The 22,874-nt window shown below is 44.6% G+C and overlaps 1 protein-coding gene across 7 annotated transcripts in view; it reads left to right on the forward strand.

The window, feature by feature from the left end:
• LOC149351063 (RAB11-binding protein RELCH homolog) overlaps window positions 1-22,874 on the forward strand; it is a 131,755-nt gene that overhangs the window by 94,518 nt on the left and 14,363 nt on the right. For 6 of the 7 annotated variants that reach the window (XR_016290499.1, XM_089580261.1, XM_089580258.1 and 3 more), the window contains exons 16-20: window positions 450-535; window positions 10,736-10,842; window positions 13,598-13,780; window positions 13,867-13,930; window positions 21,608-21,746. Coding sequence is in view for 6 of the 7 variants with exons in the window: in XM_089580261.1 (XP_089436387.1) it covers window positions 450-535; window positions 10,736-10,842; window positions 13,598-13,780; window positions 13,867-13,930; window positions 21,608-21,746 (579 nt within the window). In the remaining variant the exon portion in view is untranslated. Of the gene's footprint in view, window positions 1-449; window positions 536-10,735; window positions 10,843-13,597; window positions 13,781-13,866; window positions 13,931-16,886; window positions 17,840-21,607; window positions 21,747-22,874 lie in introns of those variants that run through there. The other variant, XM_089580260.1, reaches the window with a different exon arrangement.

The following is a 22,874-nucleotide window of genomic DNA, read 5'->3' on the forward strand; positions in this document are numbered from 1 at the left end:
CATCCATGCTGCGTTTTGCTGGCCTAGATCCACTAGACGAAAGGAGAAAGCAAGCCCTACTAACCTTCCTTCAGTCCTTATATTTTTTCAAACTTGGTATTAATGCGGAAAACTACCTCAGTAAAGATTCGTCTAGACCCTCCCGCAACAAACACTACCTTACCATGTCTCCTGTATTAGCACGAACAAACACGTACAGATTCTCGTTTTTCCCATGCTCGATATCAAACTGGAACACAGTACCGATCAACTCACCATTTTTATTGCCCAGAAATTGACGCATTATATGTTGAACTGTGATTTGCCTTTTCATTGTAATTATCAGTGTGCTACTGGATTATGTGTTCTTTGTTTTTCTTTTTGCTGTATACTGATTGTACAAACCTCTCCTGCTTGGGCATGGCATGTCTGCAGTATTTCTTAAATATTTAAGTTTTTCTCTTCCACAGATGCCTTCAGTCAGGAAGCAAAGGACATATTGACAAGTGCTGTGGGGCCAGTGTATGCATCAGGAATTCTAGCAGCATTTTCTTACGTATGTTTCGATTTTTGCTGCCTTTTACTTGCAGTTTGCTAAACAGGGCAACTTATTTATTGCTTTTTTTTTTCTTCCTTGAACATATTTCTTGTGCTGGTCTTTTTGAGCCCTTTGTTTTGTGGATCTTGTCCTAAAAGCATTGCAGACATGACCTCTATGACAGAGAAATTCCCTGTGGCACAGGAAAATGTTCTCATCGGCTCCTCCTTCGTTTTGCGCTTTTCATTGGTGTTGTGCATGTGAGCAGCAAGTATTTTGCACCAGCTAGCACAATATTTTGGTGGTGTGAGCCCAGCTTGACTTGTGTAGGACATACTGGGTGTTTTATCAAGCACTTTGAAATATTCCTTAAAATAGGGTTGTTGAAATAGAAAATCTTTTCAGGAGCACACACTCAGCCACGGTGGACATTAGTTAAAACGTAATGGTAATTAGCTTGTTACCGAATATTTACTAATTAACCTTTTTAAGCATGCAGTCTGGTGGTACCTTGATTTAACGAAGTTGGTAACATCTGCAGTTTACTTCGTAACACTGAGCTTTCACTACATTGAAATTCATCTCCTAGCATTCTAAAAATTCACCAAAAACACGTCGATAACTCATGGGAAAAACATTTATTCGCAATTAAAGTGGACCTTTATTTCTGCCCTTTTTTCGGCAACAACCATGACGTTACTCGCGTCTTGGTTATGTTGAGAGTTCACAAGCCACCTTGGCACATCTATCTCTATGGTGTGAGCTACCTCGCGGTAGATGGGGACATATATTAGGTTGGGGCAACCTAAAGAGATTGAAAAATAATAAGCCCCTGCCTGCACCACATACGTACAACAGGCTTAACCCAGGTAGAAGATAAAAGAAAAGGCCCAAGGGCAATGATAATTTTGCCACCCGTAGATGGGGAAAAAGGGGAAAAAAATATAGGGGTGGTGGGGGGTAGCTAGTGTAGCGACCCACAGCTGGAGGAGCGGGCCCAGGGAGACTCCCCTGATCTCCCCTGGGAAGTAGCAGAAAGCATAGGCGAGATGGATGGGATGAAAGGTTGTCAGGAAATGGGTTATGGGATTTGGGATGGGAGTCGGGACAGCGAGTTTTTCGTCAGATCCTTCAGTTATCTCGACTCCATTGCTGCCTGCCTGGCCAGGGCAGGGAGGGCGTCAAGATTACCCAATGGTGCGGTCCCGCTCACAGGATGCCTGACCACCCACCAAACGCAATGGGCTCTGACCACCGGAGACAGGAGAACCTAACTCGGGGTCAGCTACCTGGGGCCCCTCCAGGACTTTCAGGGTTTGTTACCAACCTGTCAGCTAATAACTGTCGAGTGCTTTTCGCGATTTTTCGGACACCGGAAGTATGTGTGGTGTGATCTGGCCAGTAGAGGCTTAGGTCGTCAGCCTATCAGCCCTCCGGCCCTCGGCACCAAGACCTAATACCTCCGGGGGACCCACCTGTGCTTCCAACGAACCAACCGTGCACTTATTTTCTCCCCTAGTATACTCCACTCCTATTGAGGAGGGAGTGTTCAAGGCTGGGCTGACCGGCCACAAACCAAGAACATGGCTTAGGGTGAGGTGACCCACGCCTACTCCGCCGGTACTCCACAACATCGACGGTTTTCGCACTGGTCGTACTACGCCCCCCTTCCTCGGCATCCCGCAATGGCCATTACAACCCTGCAGCCGCCCGTGAAGCCGATTCCCCGAGGCGTCGTTTTAGAGCCTGGCCACTGTAAACCCCCGCGCAGACCTGGTTTCTACGGAACCAGACACCAGCGCGTTGGTAGCCAGACCTGCACGCCCCTGCATGCGGAGGGCAGTAGCATCTATTTGAAAACCTTTTGATGTTTGTATATGCCTTCGGTGCCTGATTTCATGGTCCAGCCTGAGTATAAACCCAGGCCTACCTCTGCTCAGGCGTCGGACCTCATGAGCGCGACTGGCCCTCACAGTCACGTGGGAGTCACTGCCACTCCCATGGGGTTTGCATCCCCAGAGGATGCACTGGCATTGTACCGGAACAAAGCCTAGTAGCTAAAACTACACCGGCCCGTATCCGGTGGCGGGTGGGGGGGGGGCCACGAGCAGGCCGCACAGTCGGATTCCCCCCCCTGGTAGATGGGGACCGAAAGTAGATTGAGTTTGAAAGGAACCTCGCCCGCTCCACTAAAGTACCGCGGGTAACTAGATGGGGACAATGCACCCGTCTTGAGTTTGTTTTGCTGTCATCATCATCTTGTAAGTGCCCCGAGCACACCGCTGACACGAAGACACATTCTGCCGCTGCCACTGCTACAACCCCTCGTGGGTGGAGGCGGCGGCGGGCTCACGGCGGGGCCATACCGTCTGCCGCCCCCTACCCCTCCCCTTACTTTCCTTCTTTCTCCATGTCGGTGAGAGCAAGAAGAGTGTCCTTCAATCACCATGCAATGAAATGAAATCAAGCCCGCCCACCATAAGCACGAGTGTGTGCCTTTTTGCACATACGCGCATCGTCTGAGTGATGACAGGCTTCAGAGCCAATGGGTGTGCCAATGGCACTTACCCTTTCAGTCCTTTTACCAAGCTGTGGGCATCATCTGTAAACACGATAAATGCAGCATGCTGCCCGTCGCATTCGGTGCCGATTTTGAGCAAAATAGCGAAAACCGCGGGCTGGCCTAGCAGGCTGCCAAGGATGTGCAGACACTCATGCCACCTTCGCCTGTAGTTCCCCAGATGGCATAGCTGGCGGCGCGCTTACCACTATGATAGTCGCCATACTATTGCATCTACCTGTACGCTCAGTATGTGAAAGCCAGGCGGCACCCATGTTATGTATGCACTCCGATGCGTGCCTCAGCACGTGCTCCGCTCAACCACTCACTCCCGCAATACGCTTTTTCCTCAGGTTCGTTTCCAGCCAGCAATGAAATTTCGTTACATTGAAAGTAGAGCAAAATCTACTTCATTGTATTGAATCTAAAAATGCGTCGTGTTCCATGGACACGAAGTTATGAAAACTGGAAAACCTCATTACATCGAGGATTTCATTATATTGAAGTTTGTCATATCGAGGTTTAACTGTAGTACATATGGCGAGGTCACAGTGATAGAAAAGATCGCATGTCAAGGTTTGAAATGAAGAAAAGTTATTTCTCAAGTCCCACAGCACTAAGGATGCTTTTTTCCACACAAAACTGAAACTAAATGCATATTTATTTATTTATTTATTACCTCAAAGGCCCCGGTTGTGGGGCATTACATGAGGGATGGGCGGATTACATGCGGATTACATGGGATGCCCAGCACAAGTGCAATGTCCGCTGGTGGCATGTTGCACTGATTATGATGCCAAATTTGGACTGGTTGCTTTGTTGTACCTAGACTTGCACTCTGTCTTGCTTCATCGCTCTTAAACATAATGGCCACGTAGTTGGAAATGGCTGCCATTTCCCTTGCACCAAGCGACAAAGCAAAAGAAAGTGCATTAACTGGTGCTGTAGCGCAGGCAGTCAGAATTTGGGATCGTAGGTACTGAAGCAAGTTACCAGCAGGAGTTGTGTCTACACTGGACCTCCTGCGTACATCGTACACTGTTTCGGTTTGGTGCGGAAAAAAGAACTGGATGTCCTCACGATAAAGGGCTTTAGAGAAGGAATTTTTTTCTTTGTTTCAAGGCCTGATATAACATCATCTTCTGCAAGGCTATGCACTCGCCTTATCCTCTAACCACCAGCCTGTGTTAATTTAAAAGTTAGTTAATGATTATTGAATAATGATGGAGTAATTAGCGTTACTTTTTAAATAACAGACGTCCACTGTGGCTGACAGTAAAACACAATCTTTACTCGCATAATGAATGCACCTCCTACTTTGGCTCTTAAAAAGTACAATCTTTTATTTTTTCCCTCGCAGAATGAACGTAGCATTACTTTTTAAATAACCGACTTCCACTGTAGCTAACAGTAAAAAACAATCTTTACTCACATAATGAGTGCACCCCCTACTTTGGCTCTCAAAAACTACAATCTTTTTTTTCCTTCGAGTAATGAATGTACACTCCTTTCTCTTGGCGTGAAGTTTGCTGATAATGATGGTGAATGCTAGCGGGTGCCCTTTTTTTAATGCTGAAAAGCTATGCAATACTACCAAGTGCCATCTCGATTGTAAAGACTACTGCACCTCACCCTGCAGGATGGATAGCCAGTACGAATGTTCTGAAAACAAATAGAAACGACACCTGGACACAAAGGTTTCTCTGTTCAGTCTGGGTTTTTAAGGATTGTGTGAACTTGTTGCGATTGGGAGTTGTGCTATGGTGAACTCTAGTTATGCTCCCTTTGGACAGCATTATCAGCTGCTAGGCAATTTGTGCGTACAGGTCTAAGATAAAATTGGTTGACTATACTCTTAAGCAGGCAAATCATGCTGAATTGTGAGTTCTTTTTTGTTTAGAAGGTGAGTTGCAATTGGATTTCATACTGAAAAGGTTTAGTTGTGCTGGAGAGAACTCTAGTTTTTATATACGCGCACCTGGGCAGGCTGCCCACAGCCCAGTGGCCAGGTGGCTAGCCTGCCACAAAGCAGGCTTCAGACAAACAAACAAACAATGGCTAAATGCGGGGAATGGTCACTATAAGTGCTGGTGCACTAAAAAGTTTACTTCGGTCACACAATGTGATGTGCCGGTATGCACTGGGAACTGCCGAAATAATTCTCTCAATCGCTGGTGCCGAAGACTCTGATGCTTTGCTCGCTGAGCGCGCCAGGCTGCGACCATGTCTTCCGCTTTCTCTTGGGTCGGAGGAGTCGACATCGCTGTAAGTCCGTACACTTGAAATGCAGGACGATAACTGAGCGAGTGTGTGGTGGCAGCACTTTGCAAGGCTTCTATCGATGTCGAGTGCATCTGCCTCTGTGCATAGGCAAAGTGTAAATGCGCATGCTCCTAATGCAGCCTTATCGAATCACATTGTGCAGTTGCTTTAGCCGAAGTATTTACATTAAAGGTGCAGTAAAGAGGATTCTAAGCTCGTCTTTTTACCCCGGGAACTCGACCTACATGCTCCATGCATTCTTAGAAACTTCGAATTATTGTCCTGTGTGGCTGATTTCCCATTTAAACCGAATTAAGCGTCCCGGCTTCGGCTTTTTTTTTAACTCTCCTCTGAAAGTAGAAGGAGTCAACCAACGTGTGGAGTGCCTTTCAGCCAATTGCTTTTGCTTTTTTAGGTTTTGTGAATAAATAGTTTTGTCACACACAACATAGCCGCAAATTAGGCCCACAACAATAAAAGTATGCGTGGACTCTTTGCTTTATGTATCACTCCGCTGATGGCAGAGCGGCAAGCCGCCACACGACTGGCTGGAAGGTTCTTCACATGTTGGTTGACCCCTCCTACTTTCGGAGGTGAGTTAAAAAAAGGCGGAAGCGAGGATGTTTAATTCGATTTAGTAGGGAAATCAGCCACAGAGGACAATAATTCACAGTTTTTAAGAATGTTTGGAGCGTGTAGATCGAGTTCCTGCGGTAAAAAGACAAGCTCAGAATCCTTTTTAGTGCATCTTTGAAGCATTTAAAACCGAGCATTTAGGCCCAACCATTTTTCTCGGCTATGACCTTGCCATCGGCACTAACCACCAAACTGTGTTTTAATTATAAATTTGAATGGTAAGCGTCCTTGACATGACTTTCTTTTTGTTTCAAACATTTATGTCTTACCCCATGTTGTACTGCTTTTTTTTTTGCCTGAATAAATCCAATTCTTCACCTAGAGTTAGGAAGGATTCTGATGGTGATGATGTGTTTTATGGCACAAGGGCAGTTTTGGCCAATGGGCTGCCTGGCACAAAGTATTTTTCTTTATACATGGTGGTATCAAAGACCCATTTCCTAACATTTCTCCCTTGAGGAGCCAAGCAACAGGGCAGGGGAAAGCTTGTGTACCCATTGCATCACCAGTGGGTACCTGGTGGCACTGGGGATCGAACCTTGCGCCTCCCGCTTGCGAGGCAGATGGTCAAACCACAAAGCTACCTTGCGGTTGCTGTCGTCTTTGCAACAAGTGGCCTCTTCCTAATGGATGTGTTACTCACAGGCCAAGACAGACAATTTTCTGAAGAAGTTAGCACAAAAAACGGACAAGGGACAGAAAGAAAGGGCATACAAGACATTCACGAGCGTTTATGAATGTCTTCTGTGTCTGATGTGTCTTATGTGCCCAGCAGCTTGCTCTCCTGAAGACAGACAAACCCTGTTGGGACTACAGAAAACAAAATTATAATAATGGGCCCCAGTCCGTGTTACAAAGTAAAAGCTTGCTGATTTGAACTTCAAGGGACCGGAAAAAATGTTTGAATTATCCGAAAGTTTGAATTACCAAATCACTCCTAAAAAAGTGTCAAGAACTGCTTGCATCCCGGTAAATTTATTTGGTGAAAGACTGGGCAATGGTTGCCCAGTTTTGAGATGAGAACGGCGTGGCAGTGTCTGGTTTTCAAGTTTCCATCAATGCTTTACTGCATGCATACTGTCGGGAGCATCAAAGGAGAACTGCTCCAAAATCGATAGGGCCTCCTGCATCCTTCATGTTGCAATGTGGTGGAACTTCCCCGTTGCTGCGTCACACCCATTACAAGCAGCACCGTCGCCTGTGAGCAGGCTTCACTGCGGAAACAGCGCACGGCACATGACAACTTGCAGTTTCAGCGCACTGGAAGAACTGAACATTGCAGATGGAAGCAAAGGAAATGCTGAACATTGCCGAAGCGGTGAGAAAAAGGAAAGGGGAAATAAAACGCCAGCAACATAACAATCAACGTCTGAAACGGGGCTCAGCTGGATTAGGTTGGCTGGTAGATGCAGACTGGTCGAGCCACCGTTGCTGCTGGCTGACACGAAGCTCAATGAAGCGAGCTGTTTTCAGGGACGAAGCCATCTGTTTATCGCAACGCGTGCCAGTGCACGCATGTCAGAGGTACGCAAGTGACCCTGCAACATGGAATTTAGGTTCTGAATAGGGCTGTTTTGATGATCTTTTGCCGTTCCGGTCATATCTGGACGTGACCTTCCTTTTCGAATTTCATAACCTATACTATTTGATTTAGCAAGCAGGGAAGGACACGATAGTTAAAAAAAAAGCATCTTCGATACCAATACCCGATAGTTAAAAAAAAGTATATTTGATAACAATACCCGATATTCTCAAAAATGGCATTTCCGATACTGATACAAGATACCGAATGAAAATTGATTTCTGATACATTTACTCGATACTGCATCGCCAACACTTTGATACACCTCTGAAATTGTCATTATTAATAAAGCTGGTAATATGATTGCATGGTTAAGACATTTCTCCATGGTTTTTGGAATTTTGTTTGTACAGTTAATCCTCGATAAAACAAAGTTCGCTTTGCAGCGAACTTCTTCATTCTTACTTCTGCTTGAAATGTATTTTTTCCCTCAATTAACAAAGTAGTTTTACTTTTACACTGCAGTTTCGATGGTACGAAGTTTTCGCGAGCGCAAAGAAAATTTGGGCAAATTCCAACACTTGTTTTGTTGCAATAAAGGTTTCTCGTTTGGGAACAATGTTTGATTTAACTCATGCCTATCTCGCCCCACCGCGGTGGCTAAGTGATTAGAGCCGTCCAGTGCTGATCCCGAGGACATCGCGGCTGCATTTCGATGGAGGTGAAACGCAAGGTGCCCATGTACTATTGCGATGGTGGAGTGCAACATCAGTGCACGTTAAAGAACCCCAGGTGGTCGAAATTTCCAGAGCCCTCCACTACGGTTTCCCTCATAGCTGACATCGCCTTGGGATGTTAAACCTCCCTAAACAGAATCACACCATCACGCCCGGTCGGCCCGGTCATGTGAAGTGTGGACGCAGTCGATGGTAAATCGTGCGCACATGGTCGATGACACCATGCACAAAGCAAGCCACCTGCACTACTTTGCGGGCACCTCCTGCTTACACATCCCATTCCGATCAGCCCGCGAGAGCACGTGATGGGTTGGAGGGTTGCTTGACGCCATCAACTGACTTTCGCAGTGTAGCATGGTTTCGTATTCAGTGAAGATGTGCACTTTGTGGCAGTCAGTGCAGCAGCATGCGATTTTCATGATGCTTTTTCAGTGGCGGCATTTACCTTCACCTATCAGTCCAGATTTCGAGAACTCCGCAATTTGTTGTGAAAATACTTCGCGGTAAATAATATAAATGCACGGTGTCATGGGGAGCAGCTCGGCTCTGAAGAAAATTTCTACTAAACCGATATTTTGAGATATGCGATTTCGAGCTAACAAATCTTTACTGAACTATTCTCGCCACTCGTTTTGCTTGTTTCGTCTAAGATTGCTGGTAATGTCTTCACAAAAGCATGCAAGCAAAATAAAGTGGAACGGAAAGGTTTTAGGAATGTGCAATATGATTGCGTCACTGAAAGATAAAAACATCGATGGAGCAAAGTTCGTGATATAACGGAAGTTTTTTCCGAAAAGTGCTACTTCGTTATATTGATGTTCAACTGTACTGGATGTAGCCTGCTATGCTTGAAAGCAATTAAATGAATCCGGCTGCTTGAATTTCTCTAAGCTCCACTGACAGTGCAGCTGGTTTCATTAAAACTTTAGCATTGGAATGAAGCCATGGCGACGTTTAAACAATCACTTCTGTAAGGTGGCTAGCAAAATCTTTTTAAAGCTAATGCTGTTCATGCAAACCGGTCTCTGAGCACTTAACTATATAGGAATGAACTTCAAACCCCTTCTGATGCTCTTCGTTTGTTACTGCTGTATTTGCCAGTTTCATATGCCTTTGTCCTGTGCTAAAAAGGGCAAGGTTTGTGTGCCTGGGAAAGCCAACAGTTATTTCCCGAGCATATGTTTAAAAGACATTTGTAGTTGAACATTCTTCATTGCTGGCTTGAAGGAGAACAAAGAATAGAATTGAAGGGCTAAAAGTTTTTGCGGCAAAATATATTTTGAACATCTGTGTTTTTATGTTTTTATTTAATGGTAGTAAGTAGCAGCATGTCTTCAAACTGCCGATCCGAAAGAGCAGCCATCCTTCAAGCAAAGCAAAGGAAAAAAGCTCCTCTTTGGGAGCACATGAGCACGTTACCATGTTGCATTTTATGAAGATGCCTTTTTATCAGTGGATAAGATTGAAGCATAGTCCTGTTGACTCTAAGATCCTCGAGGTATAGTTAAGAAATTCGAGTTTCACTAATGCCTCTTGAGAACCCCTTGTTGTAGCGTTAGTCCTCCAAGTGAAAGGAATGTGTGAGCTGATTCATTTGATGCTGCCGGCGCTAATTACCCAATGGACCTGCGTGTGGAAGAGTATGTAATCTTTATTGTGCTTACAAAGTGAACAACAAATGTCCTCTAACCTCCTGAGCATGAAAGCGAAAGTCTTCCATTTCTGTTGGCAGCCGCCGCAACTTGAAATAGCCGTGAAGGGGTGGTGTTTCTACCATAACATTGAGGCTGTCTCCTTGTCCCTTCTGTCACCAAGCGTGCAGAAGTGCAGCGTATATATGATCTGTCTGCCAAACAACGAACTTAGGAAGAAAGACAGCTGACCAGGCCAAGAATATTGGTATTGTCTTTTCCTAATTCTTCCTTTTTTTTTTCAGTGCGCTACTGCCTGTGCGAGCGCCGCTGTCCCAAAGTCTGACTCACAGCAGTGTAAAAATCTGCGGCTCACTACTTTTTTAGTATTGAGTATCGTTAAAATACATGATATACTAAAAACGTATTTTCAATACCGATGCTCAGATACTTCCTGAGATACTTAATTGAAGCATCGAAGGTACGTGCATCTTCGATACTGCCCATGCCTGTTAGCGAGCATGCAATGCCAGAGCTACATGGACGCTGGCAGGGACCGAGCCGGCAGTTCGAATTATCCATATTACCGAATTAATAGGAGTTGCATTAACAAGCTTTTACTGATAATGGGCTCGACTAAGAAGGACATTCGTTAGTTTGGGTGTTTGAACAACAAATTAAAATAATATTACCCAGTAGGAATACCATTTCTACAGAATATCTCCAGGTCATTGAAAGCCTTAAAAAGGCAGAAAACTCTGATTACTTTCTTGCCGGTTGCAGTTCTTCATTTCTAAACCTCCAGAAATAAAGAAAATTAAACAGCAGCTGGTTCCCTCGTTACAGACTGCTCTGGCTGTTTTTTTGTAGGAGCCTGATTGCAAAGAGCTGGTGGCCTTCCTGAGGAATCTCTTGTTCGTGGTGTCACTCTGTGAACTTCCATTGTCAAGCATGGAAAGTGTTATTCTTGAGCTCAGGTATGGATTTTGCAGTTGATTCAGCTCCTTTCAGGACCATGCTATGTTTCATCAACCGAACAACTTCTGTGGTGTGTTGAGAGTGTTTAGGTCATGATTTAAAAACAAAACAAAAAAACTGCATTATAACCTCAGATACATAGTTTTAATTCACAACACTTAGGCCAGCCAGCTTCAAGGACTGAAATGACAACATAAGATGTATCAGCAGTTGTATTACAGTTTTTTTCATGTCACACATAAACTAAACACTCCTAACGTGCCACAGCCATTGTTCAGTTTGTGAAACTGAAGCAGCATAAAAAAGGAATTCAATTATAAAATATTTAGTGCTCGTAGGCGAATGCCTCATGGTGAACAATGTATTTTAGTGCCTGGATGCATCATTTGAAGGAGAAAAAAACATGAAACTAAAATTAGATGCTCAAGTAAAACTTATTGCTAGGCTAGTTGGTGCATTTTCTTCAGTAACAAGCTAGTGCAACATAGGACAAACATTAGAGTGCATCGTCCTGTCTGCCTCTTTTGTGTTTGTTTTATGTTGCGCAAACTTGTTACCGAATAAAATTAGGTGTCTGTGGTCTTTAAAGGAACACTACAACTGTATCAAATTTTCTTTGTTAGCAAAATCCGATTGTTAAAGGTGCACTTAAGATTAATCTGAACTCGTCTTTTTGCCGCGGGAACTCGATCTACAAGTTCCGAGCATTTTTAAAAACTTCGACTTATTGCCCTGTGTGGCTGATTTCTTTAATTAAATCGAATTAACGTCCGGCTCCCGCCTTTATTTTTTTAATTCTCCACGTACGGTGGGTGGAGTCGACCAACACGTGGAGTGTCTTTCAGCCAGCTCCGTGGAGGCTTTGATTCGCTTTATTTTGTTTTTTTAGGTTTTCATGAATAAATAGTTTTATTCGCAGATAATATAGCCGCAAAATAAGCTCGCAGAAATAAAAATACGCGTGGACTATTTGCTTCTATGGATTACTACGTACTACTCTGCCGATGGCAGAGCGGCAAGCCGCCACGGGACTGGGTGAAAGGCACTCCACGCGTTGGTCGACTCCGCCCACCGTACGGGGAGAATTTAAAGAAAATAAGGCAGGAGTCGGACGTTAATTCGATTCAATTAGGGAAATCGGCCACACAGGGCAACAATTCGAAGTTTCTAAGAATGCTCAGAATGTGTAGATTGAGTTCCCGTGGCAAAAAGACGAGTTCAGATTCCTCTTCACTGCACCTTTAAGCATTTCGTGGCCGTGGTGTTGCTTGTCTGGCGGCAAAAGGTGCATTTATTGTTAAGAGATTCGGATTCAACATTCAAAAATTTTTCCCACCAGTCTGATATAAGCTCAGGAATCTTTGATGATGAAATACCCAAAAAAGTGATGTAAACTGACGTAAACGTGGACTCCAAGATTACTGGAGGCGAGTGATGGAGCCTAGCAGCAGCTGAAATGACGACTACGGCTGACTGGACGTTGAAGGCTTCTAGGCCCCTAGTAGCCGTCGTTACCGTCACTTAGTTTACATTTGCACCAGCGTTATGATGGATCCCATTTCCATATCTCTACAACGAAGTTCTCTAAAAAAACTGCGGCACGTACTTCAGCGCTTTTAACGGCTGAGGCGGCGGGTCTGGCAGAGTAGTCTGAGCGCCAAGGAGTTGGCAGCGTCGGCAGCAAGCCAAGCTACTGGTGCGGCAGCTGTCACCGCTGAGCCACTGTCACGACTGATGAGTAGAGACTGGTACATACGGACATTTAAATTCTGTTATAATAGTCCTTGTAGCACTGGTTGTACAGCGCAGCATCTTGGTACATTGATGAAGCAATCACACCGAGTGGGGGATTTGCTAACATGGAGCCTCATGCATCATTAGTTAGCCAAAGGTGTTTTCCTCATCGCAGATGCATGCTGCGGCATGAACTTTGTCCGAGGACCACTAAGAGGGCACTTGGGACTTCCTATGCTAATTTGCACTAGTAAATCGAGGCATGTTGAAACCACGAAAACATACCGAAACTCGGCTAGCCGCCTGTTGTGCCCCCAAGTATTGGTCTTCTTTGCCTTCGACCATTCAGGCTGTCTTTTTTTCATTTTCATGTGATAAAAGTGCACTAGTTGTTTCAAAACTAAACTTATATACTTCAATATCCAAACGCGCAAACTTCATGCTTCAAATTCAAATTGGCGTTGAAAATTGCATGACTCTAGCTGAAGCAACATCTTGCGGTGAAACCTTGCCATTGTTTGTGTATCCCACCATATGACCACGTCTCGGTAAAATATTGTATGTTCTAGGTGTGATGTGTTTTTATTAAGCCGCCGTGGTAGCGTAGTGGTTATGGCGCTCGGCTGCTGACCCAAAAGACGTGGGTTCGATCCCGGCCGCGGTGGTCGAATTTCGATGAAGGCGAAATTCTAGAGGCCTGTGTACTGTGCGATATCAGTGCACGTTAAAAGAGCCCCAGGTGATCGAAATTTCCGGAGCCTTTCACTACGGTGTCCCTTATAGCCTGAGTCGCTTAACCATTACTGCGAAAACATTAGATGGCTCAATCTCAAGGTCATGTCCACGAAACGTCAGCAAAATGTCAGCAAACCTTAGGACGTTAAACCCGTTAAAACCAAACCTTACCTGTTCTTGTTCTCTTCTTTTGACTTTTGTAGCTGAAAAGTTACTGATTTTGTAGCTTAGAAAGCAGTTTACAAACATAATCTACTTTCTTTTTCTTATCACTTTGCTGGCCAGCATGGACAAAAATTACCATGAAGTTCTGCTGTCTGTTCTTTGGGAAGGAGTTGTCCATAACACCGCACTGGTCCGAAGCAATGCGGGCCGTCTTTTTGAGCTTCTAGTTGGGACTGTGGCTGATCCTCTGCTGAAAAGCCGTGTGACTCCAGCACTTGTTACTCTTGCTAGTGACCCTGAAATGTGAGTTGAACATCTCACAGCATGCAGTTAGTTTTTTTGTGTGTGTGTGTGTGTGCTGTTAATACTTAGTGTTTTTGTATTTGCAGTTCTGTGCGCATCGGAACAGTTAGGCCGTTTGGAGCAATACTGGCAACAAGCTCTCAAAAAGATGTAAGTTTTGCCTGTGATTTCAATGTCCTTTGTTCATTTTATGCAGGGGAATCCCCCAAGGTGGAGTAGGTTTGAAATAATGGAGTTTTTACTCATTGGCAACCACTGCAGCCAAATGGCTGTAAGCGAAAGCAGTTTAGTTGAAGAAAAATTCATCCTGGTCCGAGGATCAAACCTGTCCTGGGCAGTCGCGGAACAGTAACCAGAACAAAATTTCATCAGAAGCACACACAAGAGCAGAGAAACTTAGTCAGTGAAGGGATGGCAACTGAGGCAACATTTACCAGGGGGCAAAGAGACCTTTTCTTGAAGATTTAGAGCCGCTCAGAAGGCGCTCATGGAAATTCCAAAGGTCACAAAAAACACATGTGACGAGCATAAGTTAGGTTGGCTTCCCCGCACAGCACTGCCAGCACACAGCAAAGGCATTCTAAATGCCAGCAAGGGTGACTTCCCACGTTACATGTCACATGGAAAATGGTACATCAGAACGAAAACTACTACAACATTTAGCATCTGATTTCATATTTCCGCCAAGCAGTTTCAGTGCCTCTCTCAGGAATGTTTCAGCGTTGTAGCTAAAAGACGGACATGATTTGAACAAGCTACCAGAGCCTTTCGTCTCTGTGACTCCTTTTAAAACCAGCACCTGCAGCGGCTCCATGATGAGCAGCGCCACGAACGGCACGCTCTAGGATGCATCCGTACCTGACAGGTAGCCTGATGATCATGAGGGATGCAGGGCGCCGCCTCACTAAGAAAGAGAGAACATTTCAAAAATTGTCTTCGTCCGGTTTTCGTCGTCAGGCGCCACTCAAATGGTACTTTCTGCCCACAGGAGTAGAGCAGGCACGAAGGCTAGCCGATGGGAGAAGGTAGGAAAAGAGGATGGGAGAGGGCCTTGGACGGGTGGATCGGGCGTACTCGGCAAGCACTGTAAAAATAGAGGAGGCGCTGCTCTGACTGACGGGTGAAGGGTGGGTGTAGACCACTCATTCTGTCAGCCAATCGTTGTGCGCTTTTATCTCACGTCTTTTGTTTTTGTGCACTCAAACAGAGCTCCTGCTTCACCAGACTCCACACCTCCCTCCAGACGCTGAGGAGGAAGGGGAATTCGGCTTGCGGGGAGGCTAGATGGCCAGGCAGGGGAGTGAGAATCCGCCGAGAGGGAACGGAATGAGAGGAGTATGTCAAGATCGGTTGATTGTGGGGGCTGTAACTGCACTATTAATTTGTCTTTTCAAAAAATGTTTGCGGCTGCGCATTCCAGTGATGATGGCTCATAGTTACCAGGGCAGAAAATAATTTCGACCAAAGGGTGGTCAGTGGCCCTTTAAAAATTCCTTGAGCTGCAAAAGAAAATGCTTGCCAAGGCTCAGATGCCAGTTGCTGAAACAGATTCCTAACATTGAAAGACACATAGACATGCATCATGCCCTGAAGAGCAGCAAAATAAGCAAGCTGGCTTCACTCCAGTGGAGATCATGTTTTAGGAGCTTGGCGATGCCTTTGTAAACGAGCAAGACATTGTATAGCACACCTCTGCATTTGTGACCTTTTTTTGTGAGTCATTGGCTCCTGTTCAGTTTATTCAGTTCAGTTCTTGACCTTAAAGACTTAAGGGGTCGCTCGTGCGGGATGAGCATCCACACATACTTGTGTCGCCTGAAATTGTATTGCCTCTTTTGAGAAACACAGCCCGGAAACATCACTTGATCTCGACTCATCTTCCAATTTGGCTTCACTGTGCGATATCCTTTTCTTCATTGCTTAGTGCCATCTTTGGGGTGTGGGGTGGTCTTTTCTCAAGCAAAGCAGTAATTTCTGTAGAGGTGACAGCTGCACATATTGGCCGCATTATGTAGGCACACACCAGGTATTGGTAATAATACTGTGAATATTTCTATTACATCTCAAGTGGTACAAGAAATTGGTAAACTGACAGCATGAAAGAAAAATTTAGTGAGGTTTAACTCTTTTAAACCTGGTTATGCAGAGTGAAAGCTCTATTCCATTGCATTGCAAGTCCAGCTTCTCGTTGCTTCTCAGTTTCAGTGGCTCGTGTAGCTTGCGTCCTCAGCAGACACCTTCTCAGCGAGCTATATCGACTGGTGACCAGACGCGGCTTGATGGCGATGCCGAATAGTTGACACACTCGGTCCGGCGTGCACCTCATCCATGGCAAAACTGAAGGGAGAAACCGCCGACCTAGCAACTGTTACACCTTCTCCTAGTCATATGGTTTCACAGTGTGGAAGTCGGCTAGCACGCACAGCTACGCCTCTCCCAGCCTGCCCTCTCCTGATCGCGTGGTATCACAGCAGCAGAGCCCGCGAGCGCACACAGGTGGTGTGCCTTTGCTTGGCGAGTCACGTGGTTTGCCTGTGCTCCGTGGCCTCAAGGTCAAACGTGCGTCGAGATTGACCTTGGGAGACATGTAGTAATAGAGCTTTCACTCTAAAATGAAGATTCGCAGTGGGCAGCAGTTATGTTCTGCGCTGGTTTCTCAACTCTTTAACTACCGCGAAAATATGACCCATTTTGAGTGTTTTAAATTGAAAATTATTTCTTCAAGAAGTGGCAAATTCTGAATATTGTAATGCATCAAATTATAGGTTATTGGTTGTGTTTTCAAATGACAAAAACACCGGAGTTGTGTGTGCAAAACTTTCCGAATAAATATTGGTTAAATATGCTGGTAACCAAATAAGAATACAAGCAAAACAAAAATAGGCCGCTGCACAGAGCCAGAAATTGATAGCTAAAAAGTTTAAATACAGTCTAGCCCGGTTATAGCGATGTCGGCGGGAATCGGAAATCGCTTTGCTATGTCCACTATTTCATAATGTCTGGACGATGAAACAAAAAAAAATACAAATATCGGCAAATTGATTTATTGCTGCTGGAAGAACTGGTCCAGTGTTCCCTGAACACATTTCGCGAGTACATACTTCAGGATCGTGGCCTCCATGCCGTCCAACTGCAAACCGAAGTTCTGGTCGAACTCCCGAGGAACATATGCAGAATGTCAACTGCTGCGATGGCTGTGCGGAGGTCACTGGCTTAGGGGCAGAACCAGCGTCATCGCAATTGCTGTCGGAGGCACTGTTTAAGGTGTATCCAGGCGGCAGGCCACGGACTGGTTTGCGGACCGGTCACGTGGGGTCGACCGCGCATGGCCCGGTTGGGCCCTTCCGGCGACAGCATCCACACAGCAGACCTAAGAAGCAGGCGACCACGAGGGCCAAGTGAAAAAAACTGTGTGATCAGTTTGCAGCAGCGCTCTTCTCATGGCGCGCTCACGCTTCGGCATTCGGCAGCGAAGGCAAGCGGAATTCGCCGCCACGGCAGAAATTCCGTCTAATTTTAATTTTTCATGTCGCCTCCTTGCATTAGAAAATGAAAAAACAAAACTGAAACCAAACAGATTGTGCTATAGAAGCAAACTAGGTGGTGCAGCTTGTCCAAGAGTGCAGACTTGAATTTTTGGTGGCAGGTTCAAAATGTCAATTATATATGACCGATGGCCTGTGGTGTGGTAGCGAAAGGTTAGGGGCTTCATCATCCCAATTTAAATCTAATTATCTGACATCATTCTGAGTAGGGGCGTGCGAATATCCAAAATTTTTCTACAGCGCGTCGAATATCCTTCTGTTCGATTCACTGAACAAGTCTAATAGTGCATGTTAAATGTTATTCAGAATGACTCAAATCTGTTCTCAGGTTTTTTAATATTTTTCAGATAATTGGCATGAAGTTCAAATAGGGCAAGCCATAGTTTTTTTGGGCTGCAGCTGTTCTAAAAATGGCATCCACTCTGTCACCACAAAGTACATCGCTGTATTGGTCTGTGCGAGAAGGAGGATGCAGCTCCACAGTGCGGTCCATTCATGTGGCGGCATTCGTAATGCTTGTACAGGGTCAATCACACTTAGCGTGAACACGGTGCAGGTAGCGGCGGTGGATTCTCGGGCAGGCGCAGAGAGCGCGATGGGCGGGGCCACCAGCGCATCGTCTGCTACTGCGGGTCGTCTGCTGTCGTGTGGAGTATCGCCGTGAAGAGCGCTTGCCTGAGGTGCTGATAGGAAACCGTCAACTGTTTAAGACCGATCAAAATGCTCGTTACGCAGCACACACTTCTCTAAAACGGGAGCTCAACATTACTAAAACTCTCTCGGCGTGTAATAAGGCAATTGCATGGCTCTGACTTCATACTGTAGGAATGCGAAATGGCTGGTGAATGGCAGCCGCATGACGCGCTCCCTTCCTCGCCTATCTCTCAAGAGCAGTGAGGAAAAAAAAAAAAGAGTTCGAATTGCTTCTTTGTTTTATTTCAAACGAGAACGGTGCATGAAACTGTCACACGAAGCATGTTTATCTCCGAGTTGTACTACTGCATTTCAGTGATCATTACACGCGAATGTAGTTGACCTGAGTTTCCAGACTAGAAGCCACCAAAGACAAGCAAATGGCTTAAAAAAATATCTGCAAAATCATCACGCAACGCGGAGTGCCGCATTCTTCAAATCATTGCGCTGTCTCGGCCAAGAGTCGGCACTGATGGTGAGGTTAGATCACTTCGAAAACCACGGTGGCTGCATGTAGCGCGCTTGCACGAAAAAAATGCTAGGCGTTGCTATTAAGGGTAAATACTCGATGTGGCAGAAAGAGGCGTCGTGGTTATCACTCTGATCGAGACCAAGCGCCGCTGGCAGCTGGCCAGCCGAGTCAGCGCAATGAGCTGCAGAATGGCGCACTCGCGGAAAGATTGTTTGATGAGTTTGCAGAGATTTTAGGCAGTTATCGACTTATCACTGGCAGCTTTCAGTCAGAAATTGCAGCCCCTAAATGCAGTAGCATTTAATCTGTGAACACAGGAGCACGTCGTAATGTCTCGTGTTCCAGAGGAGCAAAGAGTACAAATTGTGGAGAAGTGTGTGCTGCGTAACGAGCATTTTGATCGGTCTGAAACAGTCGACGGTTTCCTATCAGCACCTCAGGCAAGCGCTCTTCGCAGTGATACTCCACACGACAGCAGACGACGCACAGTAGCAGACGGCGCGCTGGTGGCCCCGCCCATCACGCTCTCTGCGCATGCCCGAGAATCCACCGCCACTTCCTGCGTGCGCTGCAAGCGGCGCTGCGCGGAGCGTGGTGCCACGCGGAGCTGTGTTCACGCTAAGTGTGATTAACCCTGTACATTGGGCCTCAAAGATTGGGAGATGTGACGGTTCAGCCATATTTATCAAATCCTGCCTTTATGCCCAATATCTAAAGGCCATGGCTCAAACTCTCGTCCTTCTCAACTTGGATGTAGCGCTAGTTCATTCGATGTGGCCATCAGTACCCAAAAGTAATTTTCTTATGCATGTGGTAAAACGATCATGGAGTTAGTATAGTGACTTCATGTTGCTTCTTTCGGTAGCTACAGCTCTAACTCCATGACTTGTAGTGCTTTGCTGTTTTGCATGAATATTCATTTTTGTATGAATATTTGCACAAGTCAATAATCACACAAATATTCTATCTGTATTTCATTCTTTCTTTTCACTATTAAATTTGTATTCGATTTGTTTATAACTGCACTGTTCACATTTGATTTGGTTGCAAACCTTGCCTGATCATACTAAAACAAGAACATTAAAAGTGTCTTTCATTCAGCGAAGAAACCATCGTAGTTGTTAGCATAGGCATTGTGTCGAGAGAATAGGGAATAGGGGTCTAGAGCAACATTACGTCACAACCACATGGACTCGTGCGGGTAATTCAAACACCCCATAACGATCACACAGTACAATTATAATGACGTCACTGCAGAATTCCTCATTAGTCCATAGTGTCATGACGTAGTGCCTAAGAAAGGAAAGCAGTTGCACTGAAAGGAAGATTGGCCAAGCCCGGCCGCCGCGATGGCTCAGTTGTTATGGTGCTCGGCTGCTGGACTGAAAGACGCGGGTTCGATCCCGGCCGCGGCAGTTGAATTTTGATGGAGGCAAAATTCTAGAGTCCCGTGTACTGTGCGATGTCAGTGCATGTTAAAGAACCTCAGGTGGTTGAAATCTCCAGAGCCCTTCACTACAGCGTCCCTCATAGCGTGAGTCGCTTTGGGACGTTGAACCCCCATAAACCAAGAATGGCCGAGCCCAGGACTTGAACCGCTACCTCTTGACCATTTAGACTTGGTTGAAGGGAGGCTTTGTGTGTCTTGCGGTAGATTTAAAAAAAAATAATAATTAAAATTAACGAATATAAAATAAAATTATATAAAGGACAATGCCCATGTCTGTGAAGTGATACGAGAAGAGGACACCGGGCCGTTGAAGGGACCCATTGAATCTATCACATCATACCCTTAAGTGTCCCCTGACTTTTTGATTCGATTTCAAACAAGTAATATTTGCACACCCCTAATCCTGGCTTGGCGCTACTACTGGCATCAAAAATGGTTATCTAAAGATTTGAAAAAATTCTGGCACTGAGGCTGTGTGAAAGAGGGCCTAGGTATTGCTGAGTCTGCCATGTGGGCTAAGGAAAGTTGCATACCGTGATCTTCAAATCTGCACTAAAATTTACTATTTCGAAGCGTAGTGATTACATTCTTCTGAACGGAAGGATAACTTCTTAGGTTAAATAACGAATGGTGTATCATATCTGAAAATGCATTGGTAGCTTTGAAATAGCTCAGGACATCTGTGGTTCACTACGGACCTGTGCTCAGTTGGCACAATTAGGACCGAATTGAGTGAGTCTCACACGCATTAGGTGTACGCATTCTAAAGAAAGCAGTCCTGCACGAAAGCAAACAAAATGTAGCGTTGTGTTCGCCCATATCATAGGGGGCACAAACTATCATGTGACGGTCCTCATGTTCTCTATCGTCATCATTACGGTCGTATAAATACTGACATGCCACATTTGCCTCTTTATTGAAATAATGAGGAATTGAAAAAAAAGAAAGTGGGCAGCTGTTGAATTCCCGGCTGTGATAGCTTTGAATAGTAGGAAGGTTTACTGACAACAAAACTGGAAAGTGGGTGCACCCTAGAGTTTGTGTCTTTCTACATGAATCATTAAGGCAGATCTGTGTGCAAGCATGAAATAACTTCTGCTTCTTTAATGGAGCAGGAACAAATGCTTATCACATATAGGGAGGGTGCATGAATGAATGCTAGTGGTACTCCAGTTTACAGTATTTCTGGAGCATTAATAGCACTGTTTGTAAATGTAATAAAGCAGTAATGTTAAGAGGCCCATCCTTCTCACCAATGGTGTTGATGTGCATTCAAGGAAACTGCGGTTTGAAAGTTCTGCTGTGCAGAAATGTAGTAACGTTCTGATTGTATTCATAGCTTATGAAGCAGAGGATGCAGTTGTGTGATATTATATTATTAGGGGCTTGTTACATAGATTCAGTGCAAATAGTTTTGTGGCATCTGCCACGAATCCCTTCGACAAAAATGAAGTATCATTACAAAATTCCTGTGTTCATCTCCGGTTCTATGAGTGCAGTCGGATTTTTGACATGCCTTCCTGCTGTCCTTTAGCTCTTATACTTTGAAAAATGCATTTTATTTTTGTTGCTCAAGGAATTATGAGCATTTGAGGCATCAATAAATAAGCAAATTGTAGAACCTCGCATTTACTTCTACTCCCCACCCTTCTTTTTTTCTGTGGCAGTTGCTTGATAAAGCCTTCATGCAGCTGCAGAGTTTTCTTGAAGACCCTCAACACAGAGATGACCACTCTATGCAGGCTGAATTCATACACATGTTTGCATCTTTAGGCCCCCATACAGAACCACGCTTCAGAGATGAATGTAAGTCTTCTATATTCCTGTGGTTTTAGTTGCACTAGGCTTTCTTGGAGACAAACTGGGGTTTATATATTTATGCAAACAGTATAAAATTTATATTTCATACCTTTGGCTTTTTCTTGCTTAAAATTTGCACAGTTGTCATTTTATTCTACCATTAACAGAACAGTACTCTCATCTGGTTTGAGAAGAGGTAGTGCAGCCAGCTAGATATACCAGAGTCACTATTTGCCATTAAAGAAGAAACAAGCAATACTACTGCTGCTGTCCATTACGTTTGTTTTGTTTTTTTCTGAGAAAAGATTACAGTGTTACATCGCAGTTACAGAGGAAGGTGCCTTGGCCTGTTGCATCACTTTGGTAAAACCATGAAATGAGCGCATTGTTAATAATAATCCATTTTAATGTGAGGTTACCATTTTGATAATAATAATAATAATAATAATAATAATAATAATAATAATAATAATAATAATAATAATAATAAGCCCTTAAAAGGGCATCTTGTGTGACTCATTCTGTGAATGTGAATTTCTAATTTGTTTTGTCTGAAAAAGAAGCATAGTACACTTCTTTTCACTTAAGGTGTCCAATGAGGCATTGGCTATCTTTTGTGAGCAATTAATAGCTCTTTAATTCAAAACATGAATTTGGAAAGTAAATTCTAGAGCATAATGTTAATAGGATATTATTTAAGTCTGACATTGTCAGATGAGTCTCTTGAAATAGGGATCAGTAATGACTGGCTGCTTACTATCAAAAGGGTAACTTCTTTTTTTCCTTAATGTTCACAGGTAAGACTTTTTGCATTGATTTTTGGTTACCAGCTACATTCACTTCGAGCTGGACTTGTCAGAAGTACTATGCATTTCTGGGCGTTGTAGCATGTTTAAATTGTTTCTGTACTGGCACATTGCTATTGTTTATAATGTAAACTAAGCCTGTGTTTATGTTTTGTTAGTTCTGCTTTTGGCTTTTACGTTGGTCCCCTGTTTATTCACCTTAACATATGTTGAAGGTCAGAGTGTAGGCTAGCAGACCAGAACGAGAGAACTAATTAATTTTTGGCTTGTTGTTCTTGACATTTAGTGTCATGCAACAGTGCACACTTGTGTATTTTCAGACTCTGAA

This window comes from Amblyomma mixtum, chromosome 3, assembly GCF_055824585.1.
Source record: "Amblyomma mixtum isolate Tamu chromosome 3, ASM5582458v1, whole genome shotgun sequence".
Lineage (NCBI taxonomy): Eukaryota > Metazoa > Arthropoda > Arachnida > Ixodida > Ixodidae > Amblyomma > Amblyomma mixtum.